The sequence below is a fragment of the Pagrus major genome, chromosome 17 (genome assembly GCF_040436345.1).
Source record: "Pagrus major chromosome 17, Pma_NU_1.0".
Classification (NCBI taxonomy): domain Eukaryota; kingdom Metazoa; phylum Chordata; class Actinopteri; order Spariformes; family Sparidae; genus Pagrus; species Pagrus major.
The window spans coordinates 6,649,916-6,666,152 of NC_133231.1; the positions used below are offsets into that span (position 1 = coordinate 6,649,916).

At 41.7% G+C, this 16,237-nt stretch overlaps 1 protein-coding gene across 1 annotated transcript in view; it reads right to left on the bottom strand.

Annotated features, from left to right (window-relative positions):
- The window catches only part of usp45 (ubiquitin specific peptidase 45), a 36,677-nt gene that overhangs the window by 11,113 nt on the left and 9,327 nt on the right, over window positions 1-16,237 (bottom strand). The window contains exons 6-11 of the mRNA XM_073485112.1: window positions 12,631-12,782; window positions 11,200-11,295; window positions 10,293-10,423; window positions 3,837-3,924; window positions 1,248-1,329; window positions 270-361 (exon numbers count right to left, since the gene is read on the bottom strand). Coding sequence (XP_073341213.1) covers window positions 270-361; window positions 1,248-1,329; window positions 3,837-3,924; window positions 10,293-10,423; window positions 11,200-11,295; window positions 12,631-12,782 — 641 coding nt within the window. The remainder of the gene's footprint in view (window positions 1-269; window positions 362-1,247; window positions 1,330-3,836; window positions 3,925-10,292; window positions 10,424-11,199; window positions 11,296-12,630; window positions 12,783-16,237) is intronic.

A 16,237-nucleotide genomic window follows, 5' to 3' on the forward strand; every position in this document is an offset into this window, starting at 1 on the left:
TGCTGACAATCTATTGTACTTCCTTCAGTAGGAAAATAAAATGAAAGATTGAGAAAAAGTGGTGAAGGTTTCACAACAAAGTTTACTTGGGTTACACAAGTATTCAGAAGTAATTGCTGTCTCATAATAAGGTTGGGTAAAGAAAGTTTGTACACGTCCATTCCATTGTGCTTCATATGTACTCCACTGAGGGCAACCCATTGAGCTATGCTGAGTGGTTCACTCCGACTATTCAGATCCTTTGCTATAGTCCACATACATGCACTTACATGCTCACACTCCTCACACATAATTGTGTTGGTCAGCTCGCCCACAAAGATGCGGTCAACGAAGTTCATCCTCACACCTTCCTTCCCGTATGCTAATTGGAAAGAGAGACATCCATTTTAACTGATTGCATAGGTGAATTATGTCATCAATAGAATTCATTCCACTAAACAATTCTGGTCACTATTATATCGCCACTGAAGGCCAAAAGCTAATATTATTGTATTATATTGTACTGTGTTCTATTGCATTAACTAAGACTATTGAATAAAAAAGTGCAGATGCAGAATGACTTTTCTGACATTAAGATGACATTAATTGTCAAGCAAGTCTAAACTGTATTCAGACCAAATCAGGCGTTGCCGCGACTAGAACAGGGTTGTGCGGCGGTGTGGGAGGACACAACTAGAAGAGTATCATTGTTTGGTCTGCCTCCGCCTCTGCCTACTGTCCAGAGAGGCCTTCTCTATGTCTCACGACAGCATGATGTTGGTTTGGGCACCAAGCAACATATTAGAAACTCAGAGCCATTTGGTTTGTATGTGTGACTTTCATCTATTTCGCCCTGATACTGAATGTGTCGCATGAAGCAGCTCTTCTTATAAAAGTATTGAACTGGTATGCCGAGCCACAGCCGTGGATTCGGGTTGCGTTTCTCCGTTAATTCTGCGTTAATTCTGTTTTAACTTTTCACCGCAAGGCGAAAAGGCTGCCAATTTGGTGTTTCGCAGCAACGCCTGATTTGGTCTAAATGTTAAAGGTGAAACACAGGTTATTAAATCAAGAGACAGAGCCATCAGTGTTAACAATATGAATGAATATATGCAGGTAACACTGAAGGTTTATCTAACAGACTACACATTGTTCTCTCTCTTCCATCAAACTACCCTTTGCCTGATTAGTATCTGAGCTGTACTTCCATTAACTGCCACAAGATGGGACTATTGATCTTGGCCATCTAGTGCAGCCAGCCTATGAACCTTTGACTTGGCGTTTGGTGTCCTCATCTGCTGTCTTCTCTGTGGGATTGTTGAAAGCCTTCAGAATTCCTGCTTTCACCCTCTGAAAACACAAAACACACAACAATTCATATCTACAGTGATATTTCTAGATGCAAAATAAAATGCGAAATAAATTCAGATTTGTTTTCTTGAATTCTCTCCATTACATCCATTAGTGAAATATCAAATTCTAGCCTACAGCTCAGTTTGACAGGTAAACCTATTATAAGCATCATTAGTGTAAAATAATTATTGTGCTTGTCTAAAAACATTAAAATCTCTTAATTAACTGTGCATGTTTGTGTGCGTGTGTAGAAGTTCTTGACAGGGCGCTCTTATTGAAGGTGACATGGTCAGTGAGTGTGTTGGTGAGAGCTGTGAAGAGGCACAACCACAGTAAAGCACCAATCAATAGATAATTGGCCATGGTCTATGTCTGTGGACGAGACCAGTCACCCCCATTGTCCCAGGACCCACGCACTGGACTGGCTATTTAGGTCAAAAAGTCCTGTTAATCCCAGTCTGGCCAGCCTGCACCCCACTCAGTCAGCACAGTCAAACCAGGCTGAGGCTCTCCTACTAATTAATCACCAGTAACCCCCATCCTCCCTCTTCCCCTCCCAAATGTAACAGCGTGCACTGTCCCACACAGGATGGGCTGAGGGAGGGGGTGGGTTGAGGGTTGAGGGGGGAAAGGGGGGGTGGAGAGGGTTGCTGGTACAAGGGTACAGGGTGGAAACTAAAATGAAGACAGGGCGAAGAAGGACAGTCCATGCCCTGAGAGAGTAATACCTACCATCTCAGCTAATTGGTGATAATTGACTGGGGCCAAATTAGCATATTCAGATCTCTGATACTAATGGCCAATCAACACAAACACTTAGGGCCTCTAAAAGGTTGGTGGCAGCCACTGCAAAAATACCAGTGTCCTTCTCTGACACACACACACACACACACACACATATATATATATAAGAACACACACACAGGACAATGTGTTTATATTATTTGTACAGAATTTATGAGTTACTCAAACGTACCTATTCAAAGTGAAAGGGTTTTTTCAGGCTCACTTGGTTTAAATATTCTGAAAAAAATGTGTTATGTGCTTGAAGAAGCTACACTAACTTCCAAATCCAATTACATCTTGATGGGAAAGTTAGAAACAGGATTAATATTTGCATTCATTTAAAAATGCATTCAATAATGTAGGCTAATACAACACTGTATCTCTGAATGTGCTTGGCAGGATAAATGAGTTTCTGAGTGAATGAATAGAAGAGGGTGTACCCCCTCCCTCTTTACCTCCTTGATTGGATTGGGAGACGGGCTGATGAGTGTGTGTGTGTGTTTGTGTGTGTGTGTTTGTGTGTATAGGAGGGGCTGTGGGTGACCCTCAAGCACAATGGGACGGCCCTGGAGCTCATTCAGCAGCTGTGGGTTTCCCAAGATCACACAATGATGCTGGTCGTGCCACTTGCAAGTCCCCTAAGTGGCACAACTGTCAGCGTTCACAAGTTTGAATGAGAGCAGGGGAGCCCAGCCCGTGGCCCCCTCTTGGGTCTGGGGCTGACCACTAAACACACCCGCTAACTTCTCCTCCTTGGTTCACGTAGCCACTGGTGGGGCCATGGGGGGCAGCTCAGCCCTGCAAAGGGCTGCTGTGGGGTCTCCTAATTGCCCTGCAAAGGTTTTTTTTTTTTTTTTTTGGAGGGGGGGTACTTGCCAAAAACATGGCACCATGAGGTTAAAACACAAAAACTGGCTAGCCAATCAAAAAGAAGATATCAGGTTATGTGAGAGCACACAGGCAACCACAAGCCCACAGCTGCATGTCTTCCATTCTGACTACACTTGTCGAGGATGGATTTTAATAAAGATCTTTACTTAGCTACAGTATAAAATGCCACTGACCAAGAAATGACGTCACCACATGCCATAATTAACAAACCCAGAATGCCAGACATGGGTCTTAGATAATTCTGTTATGGGTGCTACTATCAAATTAAAGATTAATTTCAAATATAAGCATTAATACTACAGTGGACAGCCCTTGCTTTATTAACTTTTTATTATTTGCTCAACGTAGTCCATTAAACACAATGTATTTTACAGCAATCCAGATCTTTTAAAATTCAAAAACAAAATACAATTTGCTAAATCAAATAGAAGAAAACGAACTAAGAATCTGAAGCCATGTGCTTTGAGCTAAATGCTAAGTTAGCATGTACTTCCAGTAAAGTATAAGGGGCTTATTAGCATTATTGTGGCTAAGAATGATAGCCAGGTAGCGTTGTTTTAACGGGACTAAACTAGCGCATACTGTGTCCTCATTTTTTGCACATTTTCTTCTAGCAAATATTCAAATGCATTTGTAAAGAAACCACAAATACCATAAGTACAGGGGCTACTTTTTGCAGGTTTGAACAAAAAAGCAAAATTTGGCAAACTTGCAAGAATATAACAAAAGATCCCCAACAAATACTATGGACAAAGCATGTGGGTTTAAAGCTATTATAGGTTGTCAAAATACAGATGTATTTGTGTATTGCTGAGGAATAAGCTCACCTTAGTTTCCTCTACTCGTATGGAGTCCATTAGATAGTGCAGAAGCTCCTGGCTGTCTTGTTGTTGGTAGCCCTTAAAGCGTGGGGCCCTAAGAAAGAGAAACACTGATAAAAGTCAAGAACAGTAGAAGGACAGAATCTTATGCAATGGTGAAAGGAAGCAGAATACAGTTGAGAAAGGACGACCACCTACTTACAAGTAAACACAGAAGTCTTTGCCTACAATCGTCTAACAAGGTTACATTTGAACAATATGTGTGATAATAGACCTACATTATGGTGGGACTGAATATTTAAGTTCAAGAAAAAACCCCAAAACAACTCAAATGTTCATCCACAAAATTCATAATTTATGCTGGTAGGAACTCTTAAATGGGAGACATTCCAAGAAAGTGAGTATAAATAAAATATGAGTCAGCAGTCAAACAACAGCTCTCCCATTGTGGTAGTCAATTCATCTGCTTGAAATTTCGTGAAACTTTGTATTGGCATTTTTTTGGAGGATATATATCCTGGACACTGATGCCAGAGTGGTTAGAGGGGAGGCTCTCCTTGGGTCCGTCCCCTGGCTGTCCATGGTGAAGCAGATGTGAGGACAGATGCCAGGGGCAGATGGGCAGCCAAGGCTAGAGCCACTGCAACCTGTTGGGTCAAGCCAGCCACATAACCACAGGACAGGTTGGTCCGACAGGCACAACACACAGAGAGACCACTGGTTTGAGAAAAGTCAAACATGGAGGGTGTTCGGAGGGGGGAGTTTTGCGGTGATGAGTTAACTCCTTTAGTAGTACTATGGGAATCCTTAACTGGTACTTCCAAGGTTTACACCAGTGGAATCTTCCTTTGTTTGACGAGGTGTTTTTAAAATTACTTTAAGCCACAAATTCTTTGAAACAGCAGATAGCTGGTACCAACCTGATAATGACTTATTAATACTTATCATAGTTATAATACACACACAGCCATTTCAGGGTTTTTTTAGAGTGGAAGAACAATCTGGCTGCAAGGTTTTGCAGCTAATCTTTAAGGCTATTCATATTTCTACTTACAGGAAGAATACACTTAAAATGACCCTCGCTCTGAGACAAGCTGCCATGTGGCCCATGAATAGATGTCCGTGGTTAGGGAAGAGATGGCCAACCACCTGCCCTCAACACAGGTCATAACCAGGAGGTCTGGAGGAGCCTAAAGTCACCCCGCCCCCACCCTTACATGCATGATCTCTGTCTCTTATGCCCATTTCGTGCAGACACATGGGGAAGGGTGGGTGGAGGGCTAAGGATGGTAGAGAGCACATATGTCATTTACTCGCCAGCCCTAAAAGTGAACAGCATGTGAAGGAATGTCCCCCTGTTGTTCTGCTAACTAGTCTGTTGATCTCCCAAGAGAGAGGCAGAGAGAGAGAAATATAAAGCGAAACAGAGAAGGAAATGAGTGAGACAGTAAAAGAGTGAGAGACAGACGCCGGGCAGGGTAGAGAAAAAAAAAATTAAAAGCTTGGTTGGGATCAGTGGGAATGACGAGGTCTGGAAGCTCATCCCAGTGGAGAGAAGCAGAAGGGCCCTGTAGCGCTGCTCTCAATCTGGCCATTGCAAACAGCTGCGGTGCTAACACAATTAATAGCCGGATGAGTTAGTACCAGACACAAGGCCACACAAGCTCCCCCCACAAACACACACATGTATGCGCAACACAATGCACCCGCACACAGTTAACATAATAACATTAATCCAGCATTCACTCACACATTGGCATAAAAGTAGAAATATGACTCAATCATTTACAATATGTTCTTTAAAAAATGTATGTATGTACAGATATAGAGGGCTTTACAAAAGAATAGTCATACATATTTGACTTTTGTTTCTTGCATTGCTTGGCTGATTGTACCAGAAATAATATAAACCACCTCTCACCCTGGCTACCAAGTGTTTTTGGAATACAGTACCACTGTTTGGAGGATCATTCTGCATGATCCTCCGATCAGTCACTAACAATAATAATGTCATAGTCAAATTTCACCTTGTAGAAAATACTGGTGAAGTCAAACTTATGCATGTTGTAACATGAGGTGTTGGTGTATTCCAATGCCTGTAAGTCAGTGGCATATGAATACATTAAAATGAACAGATTTTTAATCAAAATGTTGTCCTTCAGACCCTCAGAAAGGTCTGTGAAAACACCTTGAAGAGATTTTTATTTTCTACTTGTTCATTTTATTTCTTAATGAATGCACAGACATAACTTGTAGGACTTTAGCTGCTGTTGATACCTGGGTCATGTTTCCTTTGTTGCATGTTGCCTCACTATTTAGAGAAGTGAAGCACAGAGATATAGTACAGAGCACCAACCGACACATCAGCCAGCCAATATTATCTGGTTGTATCTCAGATATATTGATGTGTATGTTGTCCAATATGCACAAATATTAAACTTTTTACATAACATTATACAAAACAAATGCTCTGGGTAATTTACAATCTTCTAATTATTATTTTTTAAAATTTATTTTTGTCTTTGATGACCAATTTTGAGGGATCAAAAAATGTCTCCCTAATATTGGCAGCAGCATTCATGACTCATATCCAGTACTTGTCAGGCTTTAATAAGGTATAGTATGTAGACCACATCCCAACACCATAAAATATTATCATACTGCAGATCACTGATATTTAACCACACTGTACAAAAATATGATTATCTGGTGTTATTGTATTCTATTTTTTCAGGGGACGGATGTTATAACCGTTTCGGTTCTGCTGACATATTTTCCTGTGGAAATGTGTGTCTTATGCTGCAATTTACACATTTTGAGGAAACAATACATAAAAAAGAAAAAAAAAGTCCACCTTTGCCATGGTATATTTGTTAACAACTTGTGCTCATTTGCACAGGTTTTATTTCCCTGTGTTGGACATAAAGCCACCATCAACATCCTTATTTTCAGGACTAATATTATTATTGTTATTATTATTATTATTATTGTTATCTAATCATAAGTCTATAAAGTTTGAATCCTCGGACTGAAGTTCTTGGCTCCTCATATGTGCACGGGGCAATATTTGTATTATTTTTTTAAATGAACTATGAACATCTGCTTCTTTTCTTTGACCTGAAAGAGGTCTTCATCCTGAGCAGACCTGTATGCCAGCCCTGCATTTCTGTGTGTGCATTGTGTGTCACTGCAGATGTGTGTTTGTGTCCTGCATGCCAGAGCACTAGATGGAATCCATTGTTGTCCTCTGCTATTTCTATCAGGGATATAGACTTCTCATAAAGGCTTCTGAACAACATTTGAAAGCTGTGGTATTTATTCACAGCACATGGATGGAGAAGACAGCCAGGATAATTCCTTTTTTTGCAGTACAAGAAAGTGTCCAGTGGCTGTCCTCAAAATTGAATCAGTTCTTGAAAGAAGCAGGTGAAGACGAATGCCTCTCGTGGCCTTTTTGTCCAGCTTATTTATTAGACATGCAGACAGAGAGCATCCCAGTAGACCGATAGTGATAATAAGTCTTAAAAATCTCAATAAATAGTTCTTTATAATGCTTTAGATTGACAAAAGAAGTTGAAAAACTTTATAAAAACCAATGTCCCTGTGGGAAGTGGATACATATTTAAGTCATTAATTAAGTGACATTTTCCCTGTCTTGCCACCACTGATTAACTGTGTAGTAAAACTAGGTCTGGGTACAAGCTGGGACCCTCTCTGGCACCAGATACAGAGTGTGGTGCTGACCATCCAACCCACATAGCTTGGCACTGGTCCAAGCCCAGACCAAGCCCCTTGCGCTGGCAGGAGAGTCAGGCAGTGGGATACTCAGCTGGTTGAGGTCAAAAGCATGTGTGTACACACATGTGAAAACACACAAACGCTCACACAAAACAGGGCTAAGTAGGCCTTCAGTGTGGCACAAAAACACTCTAACTGGCCCCAATCTGGGTCAGAAAGCCTTATTAACCTGCCTGTCAACACAAACATACAAGGAAAGACAGTGGCAGAGAAATGGAAAAGCACTCTCAGTCCCCACAGGCCAAGGGCAGACCCAAACCTCTTTGAATGGCAAGAGCTTGCAGTGACAGGTGAGGATGACGCAGAGTGTATCCTTCATAGAGGCCACTAAACTGGAGAAAAATGTCCCAGTAAACAGGAGCAGTTCTTGACCCTGCCCTTTCGGCTCAAAGCTTTAGACCTGACTGAATGTAGATGAATTGCTGTGTGGAAGAAGTGCTACTGCAATAATGCACACGTTGTGGATGTTAGAGGGAAGATGTAAGTGAATAAGACCTTGAAAATGCAATAAATCTCCAGTTCTCTATAGGGATGTTCCTAAAGAGTAATTTTCCTGACTTTTAAATGGAAGTTAGCTCAGACTTGTCAACTAGTGTAAAAGTAAGAAAACACTCAGAAAACACTAGGAGTGTGACGATACAGCTCAGAGAGATGAGACGATGCATGATTTTGGGTTCTCGAGAAAGAGACAATATTCAAACACTTTTTTTTATAAAACGTCTTAAAAATTCTATTTGATCGAAAGTCACAAAATGCAAAACAATACAGGTCCATTTTGAAATGTTTGAACTAGTAATCATCTTAAGTTCTACTTTCTGAGTATGAATTATCATATGCAGTAAAAGACACGGACAAAATGTAAGCACTGTAAAAGGTTTGGCCACAAACTCAACTGACTGGCTTCTCTCCTGTATGACTTCTCATGAGCCTCTTCAGACCTAATAACTGCATGAACGATGCTTGAGCTTCTAACTCAATACTCAATATTGATTCTTTGGTACTTTCACAGTCTACTTTCACGGGCTTTTGATCTGACACAGCCTTTTTAGCACACCAACTTTGTTGAATTCGGTATTTGCTGGTATCTTTTCGGTCTTAATACTTACCACTACTTGGAATCAGGTGCTCTTTTCAATGAATTAACAAGGTCACACAGAACAAAGCCACCAGTTATGAATTCTTGTAATAAGATGCTAAAAGAATTTCATCACCGACATTTATACCTCCAAGAGTGCAGCTCCTGTGAAGATTAAAGTAAATAAAATTGGTGTAATTGATCAACGTGTGTTTTTTTTTTGTCCTTTCACTCTAATGTTTTTTTATTAAAATTTTATCAAATGTTTCTGATTGATATTTTTGTTACTTGACAAACTGATTCAGCTCTATAACTATGGAACTATGTTTTTAATAGAAAAAAGGCTCTGAATTTTTAGGAGGGCTGTGCCATTGTTTTCAACTGTTTGTTACATGAACATTGTTTGATTGAGGTTCAACGATTATGTGATTCATTAGACTTTTGGTTGGACAGAAGAAGCTATTTGAAGATGTCACTTTTGGCTCTGGGATTTTTTTTTTTTTTTACATTTTATAGACTAAACGGTTAATTAATTCATTGCAAAAATAATTAGCAAAATATTTGATAATGAAAATAATCGTTGGTTGCAGCCCAACTTTTTGCACCAAACCAATGCATACAGACCTTAATAAAAGTTCACTTGTGGTATGAGTGTACCATATGGGTAATGGGTGCTGAGGCTTGAAGTCATATTTCTCTATTCAAATGCATGTCAGTGGAATGGATTAGCCCTACTTGATATTAGACACGTATGAATGCATAAAGGTGTATGCAATATTTGCTGTCTGAATGCACAATTGTCTGCATGCGTGTTGCAGGCTGAGGTGGTACCAGGTGAGGTGGCAACACACACACACACACACACACACACACACACACACACACACACACACACACACACACACACGGTTTCTGATGAAAGCTAGGTACCAGAATAACTGTCAAAGCCGCACCAGAGATGTACTCAGTCATCCAACGTCAAATTCTCTGGTCACCCACCTGCACTACTAAACAGTGCAGGACCCCCCCACTCACATACACATACACGAGGTGGACCCAACCAGCAGTGCACCATGCTCAAACAAGAACCCAGCCAACCAAACATTCACACTATTCATAAAAGAGAACAAAACAACTGCTCAGTTCACAAATGTGGTGCTGTTTCTGCCTGTCACACAACACAGCCTGTTAGACCTTGGCTCTGGAGCAAATATGACACAGGTGGCACAGCAGTGTGGCAAGTATCAGAAAGAAAAATAGCTAGCTGCTGCTACACATTTAAAAAGGTACAGTGCCTTTGGTGTGTTTTGTGTATGTTGAGCTTAGAAAGGCATTCAGCTGGGACCAGGCTACCTGGATCTGGCTGGTTAAAGTGGTCACTACAGTATTGAGGGAATGAAAGCAGGTGAAAGCTGTGGCTCCTGTGTTATAAACTGCAGCTGTGATGAGGAAGAACCACAATACTTACAATTAAGGCACAATCTGACGACTTCAATGCTCCCAGGATAAAATATCTGTCTATACAGAGTCTGATGCCGGTGTAACATCATGGGTGAATATATGACAGTTGATATAAAGAAGCGCCTTACTTCTGGCAGAGCTGGTTGAACAGGATCTTGGGATTGATCGGGCCTTTGCCTGGCTCTTTCATGCTCTGAAGGAAGAGAAACATGGCTGCAGTCAGGGGCTCTGGACTGGGCAGCGTTACTGTCAGTGGACTCTGGAATGTGAAGAGACCAAATAAAAATAAGACACTTTTTCCCAAATTTTGAACACATGAACAAAACAGGCTACACCTATCCACCTAACTTCCACCAAAGCAAATTTATTGTTCAGTTCAGTTCAGTTCATTATCTTGACCGCTTTTCCGTGAGGGTCGTGGAGATGTTGCCGCTTTACCCCCCCCTTTCAGGGGGTTGCGGGGGTTAAAACAGACTGGGGCCAAATCCAGTTTTCATAGGGCGGAGGCCAGGGTATATCACTGGACGAGTCGCCAGCTCATCGCAGGGCCCGCTGACGGCAGAGGCTGCCACACAAGGTGCCAACTGCGCGTCAGGAGCAGTTTCGGGGTTCAGTATCTTGCTCAAGGATACTTCGGCATGTAGCTCAGTTCTGCCCAGGGGAGCCGGGGTTTGAACCAGCGACCTTCTGGTCACTGGTCACCTGCTCTACCCACTGAGCTACAGCCGCCCCCCGCAAATTTATTGTGTATTTGCTTACTGAAAGTTGCCAAAATATATCAAAGAATGATGTTGCGAAGATCAATTTTCAGTTATTCACTGTGGTCAGTCATTAAAACTATAAATTTTTTGTTTATTTTCTAAGTGGTCTGACACTCATCTAATGAATGCTACAGATACAACGGGGAACAGTGAGTCAGACAGCATTACGATGATCATTTCCAAAGCAATGTAATTTGTATTTGTTCCTACTTTTGTTTAATTTAGAGATGAATACAACTTTAGGAAAGTGGAAGAGACGGACATAAAACTGTACCAGATTGGTCTCGACAGGGGGGCAGATCCTCAGTTTGTACCCTTTCTCCTTCACTTCCTGGATGAGGTCGATGAGCATGTGTGTCTGAGACAGGTTCTGTGGGGAAAACAGAATTATTTTAAGATTGCTTCAATAACCATAAATCCATTCACTGAATGACATCGTGTAAAGGTATTGTTCAGATAAGACATAACGTCAACAAATGTTAAGCAGCAAAATACCATTCACAAAATCAATGGATCATTAAACCGGTCGTGTACACTGATTTTATTATTCACTAAATGAATCATTCAAAGGTATAAAACTGTATCCACATTCAGCTTGTGACAATTCAATGTGGTCAATTAAAATACCCTTGTGAAAAGTTATCTCAATTTTAGTAGAATTTAGGAAACTTGTGGCAAGTTGATTATTCTGAAAGAGCCTTTCAAATCTATCTATGATCTGTGAGCTTGAAATGTGGAGAAGATCCTTGGTGAGGACGTAGCCTGAAGCAGTCATTGTCCCTTCATGTTAGAGAAACATCTTTTCCTTCCATTTCAAGAGATATTTGTTTTGTCACATCCTGGCAATGAAGACAGTTGCTATGGAAAACACACAATGGAACTGGCATTGTGAACGCAGACACAGCTCATCCTCTGACAATTATGTGTTTTCACCAGAAAGATTGCAATTTTCAAGGAGACAATACAAACAGACAGGGAGAGGGAAGGAAAAGCATGTAAAGCGCGCTCACTCAAATTTCAATCAATGAGGAAGGCCCTGAGGGTGATTAACAAAATGGCGGAAAAAAACAGCTTCATTGTTGAAGAGGCATGTCAGTTTGCAGTCACCATGACACGACCAGAGAAAGACTGGGGAGGCTCTATAGCTTTGTTGTATAGTGAGCATGCTCTGCACCAACTGAGTGCCACTCGTGTGTGGGTAGGTGAATGTGTCCCGGCACTGCATTTCCTGCTGCATTGAATATACTTCAAAATGACCTCAAGGACTATCCTGTTTATACTCAGTCATTCTAAGACTGTAATCTGATTTCCTATAGGTCAGACATCTAAGAAGTAGCACTTGTGAAGTATTAACTACTATTAACTATTCATATTGTCATGCCCAATGATTTCCATTCTATCACAAGGTCTCTTGAGAAGAAGCAAAGACTTGCAAGAAGGTCATCTGTGGTAAAAGAAATGCACTTTAAAATAATGTGACTGTGCTTCAGATTTATAATGACAACACCTTTTATCACACCTACTTCCATTATTTTCTGAGGAATAGAACCAATCACATGTTTTTTGTTAACAATAACTTCAAGGTAGAGAACATGCATCGTGCACTAGCTTAAATACAAGCTTGGTTTCTTCCCTAACAGTATTCAGGCACACAGATAAGGCACAGTTAAAATTTAGGTTTGAACCAACTCATAATTATACCAACCTGCATAACAGCGTTGAAAAAGCAGGTGTTACCGAGGTTATTTATGCCTTTGACAGGAACCAGGGTGCTGTTGATGGCTGGACTCTTGCCTTTGGGCAGGTCGGTGTAATCTGATGGTTCCTCTTGCAACTTGATGATTTTGGGTGCTGCTCCTGAAAGACAGACAAGCAAAACAGGTCAGTGATGCAAAGCAGTAAAAACTCAGAAACAATGTATTTCAGTAAATTCAAGACGTATAATTGGAAATTACACATGATGAAGATTCTGTTACTAAACCCTGATTTTTTTACTTTGTGATTATGTTTGGTACTAAGACTTGGCAGCCAAGCTTAAAGACACAGCTGAGGTGGTGGCTGGGTTGCGACTTGGTTGTGACTGAGGGTGGATGTTGTCCTTGCAGCTGGAAAATTTCGGCCTCCATTAAAATTTGGATTGTGGTCGGATCCAGAAAAAAATGGGCTTAGCCTTGAAGCAAGACTGGGGCTGGGAGCAGGGTGCTGGGATGGCAGCTGGAAGGAAAGCTGGGTCATTTGGGAAAGCAGATGACAGCTGTAGAAGTTTCCGCTGGTTAGTGAGGGAGGGGAGGGGGCTGGGGTTGGAGAGATGGCTCTCCGGAGCCAGCTGTTCCTCCTGATCATCAATGAAAATTAACCTTAAACAGAAACTCCGACACAGATGGTCAGAATCTAACAGTGACATACAGATAGTCTGCTGGGGACAGACTACAGTAGGTAGCATAGCTGTGAGTTGATTACGTGCCAACAGCTAACAACAAAGCCAACTCCATGATGACTCAATATTAATAACATGTATTTAATTCGAGTAAGTAGCTCCTGATTTGCCAACTAATAAGTAATCCTGAAAAAGGAGATTACAGTAGAGGATGGTCAAGCCTCCATGAACAGTTTTCTAAAAGTAATTAAGTGAATTCAGTCAAAATCATTATCTATCAGCTAGATTAAAGCTTTGGTTCAAACAAGTAACAAGCAACTCCTTGCCCATACTGTAACAGTTTATAAATTCAAAGCGCACCCTTAAAGTACAATTTAAGGGGCTTTGTGGAACTTCTGTGTTCTGCTGGATGCCTGTAGTTAGTTTATTTCAGACTCCATTTCTAAACTACCATTAGCTACTGTTGCTCTCTGTTGGTGGAGCGGAGAGAAAGTGCAATCCTTTTCTAAAAGAACTGAATGAGTTTTCTACTAAATGAAACGATAAGATCCTTTGTTGTACGAGGATTACAAGACATACCTGAGCGAAATGACACATTTGTACAGGGACAGATGGCAGTACCTAAAGGCCTATAGGCTGCAGAGAAATCTACTGAACACGAGCACTTCACCCATGTAAGCCAGCCAAGAGAGCAGGCTAGCAGGAAGGTCACTGGCCTGAACCCGCTGATATCCAAACTAAGGAAATTCAATTGAACTGTAAACCATCATTATAAAAACCTGCACCTTTACTCTTACCGTTCTCCTCAACACACAAATGGCCTTGCCTTACCACATATTAAATTTACAGAACCACTCCTTCTGCACAACACATTAATTGTAAAAGCTATTCAACCTACAGCAGTGGTAAACTCACTGCTGGCTGCTACCCAGCAAGCTTTTCCTCTTCAAGGCCAAGGCCATTAGCAGGAAGGCCCTGGTCACACTTGCTGGAATGTGAACTGTGGGCTTTTTATTCTTGGATAAGCGATTTGCATTTTATACTCTCAATCGGACTCCACTCAAAGGAATGAGGGTAATAGGGCAACTTTTCTGTGAAACACATTTGATCAGAAAAAAAAAAATCAAAAATCACTTGAACACACACACGTATAGCACATAGTCTCTTTCAGGTCTGCTGCATTATTGTATTTTTCTTGGCTGTAGCTTTAAAATGTACACTGCTTTAACTGAAAAACAACAAAAACAACAAAAACAACAAAGACAACGCTGATGATAAATGACGGGAGCATTTTTAGGCTCGTCCTGTAGTTTTGGGACTAAGAAGGGGTGAGGTTCAGCTTGTTGGGATGACATGGTTTTGTGGTGCTCCACCCAGTGGTGCTAAATGCATCTGGCCCTCTGTGCTGGCAACATCTGGAGGCCTATTTCCATCTTCAATATGCAGCCATAAGGGAGCTCCCATATGTAAACACACACAATGCATGGAAAACATGTGGTGTTAGGGGATGACCACAGCCCCAATCAGGAAAACAAACTTCGTATTTCTGGATTTGGTGTGAGACTGAGAAGGTGTGAAGAGATGTGTTTACGCAAGTGTGAACAACTGAGCAAAGAGAAAGTAATTGAGAAAGAGAAAGAGTGTGTTAATAAGTGCGTCTACTTGTTGTGGTGTTTGTGATCAGAGACATAAAATCAACAGACTTAATGCATCTTGAGTGTAAGAGCTGCGACTGGCACTTCAGCTAAGGGGGAGCAGAGGAATGAGGAAACTAACTGGGCGGAATGGGGATGCCGATGGACACACTCTGCATCTGGGACCGTCACCCAAGGTAAACAATGTTCAGGGAGCCATCTGGTTGAGACTGGGGAGAGGGGGGCAGAGGAGGGCGGGAGGGGCAGTGGGTGGAGGGAAGGGTTGCAACGAGCACAAGCATATGGAAAAGCAGATTTTTCCTCTCCCTGCAGCAGTTAGCGAAGGCAAATGTCAGCATGCGCTGCGTCCACGCTTGACTGTGCCGCACTCGGCACCACCACCTGGCCCTCCTTGCTCAGCCACCGAGTATAGGCAGCAGTGACACTGTGGAGCCTTTCCCCAGGGTAGAGGAAAGCATAACGGTGCTCAGGATCGCCCACATGCACGCATGTACACCAACACCTCCTGCACTCCCTGCTCTTTTTCACACAAGAGATACACAAAGTAACATTGGACTTGTTTACTTTTACAGAGGACAGTACAACAGTGCTTGCAAAAACACACACACACGCACACACACACACACACACACACACACACACACACACACACAAGCTTAACTGAAATCTTTCAAAAAGTGTAATGCTGATTGATTGATGACAATTTAATAAGCCAAAAAGTATATTTTCCACATTTTAGTTTTTTTAATGACATTTTCATATCCTTCTTTATCTGGTTCACAGTTGGGCTGAGAGGCCATAAAATTGTATGGCCAGTGGGCTTTGTGCCTCCATGTTCACTTGCAGTGCAGCAGTGTGGAGGGCCAAGGCCAGCTCCCTTCATGCAGAGCAGGCAGTCAAGAGGAAGGCCAGGCAACACCAAATGTCTTATTAATTTGCTAATTTGTTGTGACTGCAGGGCATGAAAAGCCTGTTTCCTTGCCATCTGAGGCCAAGAGAACCCAGTGCCATGTTACTTACAGACACACACACACACACACACACACACACACACACACACATATATATATATATATTTATACACACAGCTTTTGCTACCCACACAATCTGGCCTACTTTCATGTGCGGTGGTGGGAATAAAGACAGAATCACCCTTGATTACCTCCATGAAAGCACCACCAGGGGACAAGCATCTTACTGGCTACTGACTCACTCGGATGAGTTAAACTGACAGGAAACTAAAGACTATGGTTTCCAAAATCAACAACCACAGGCAGGAA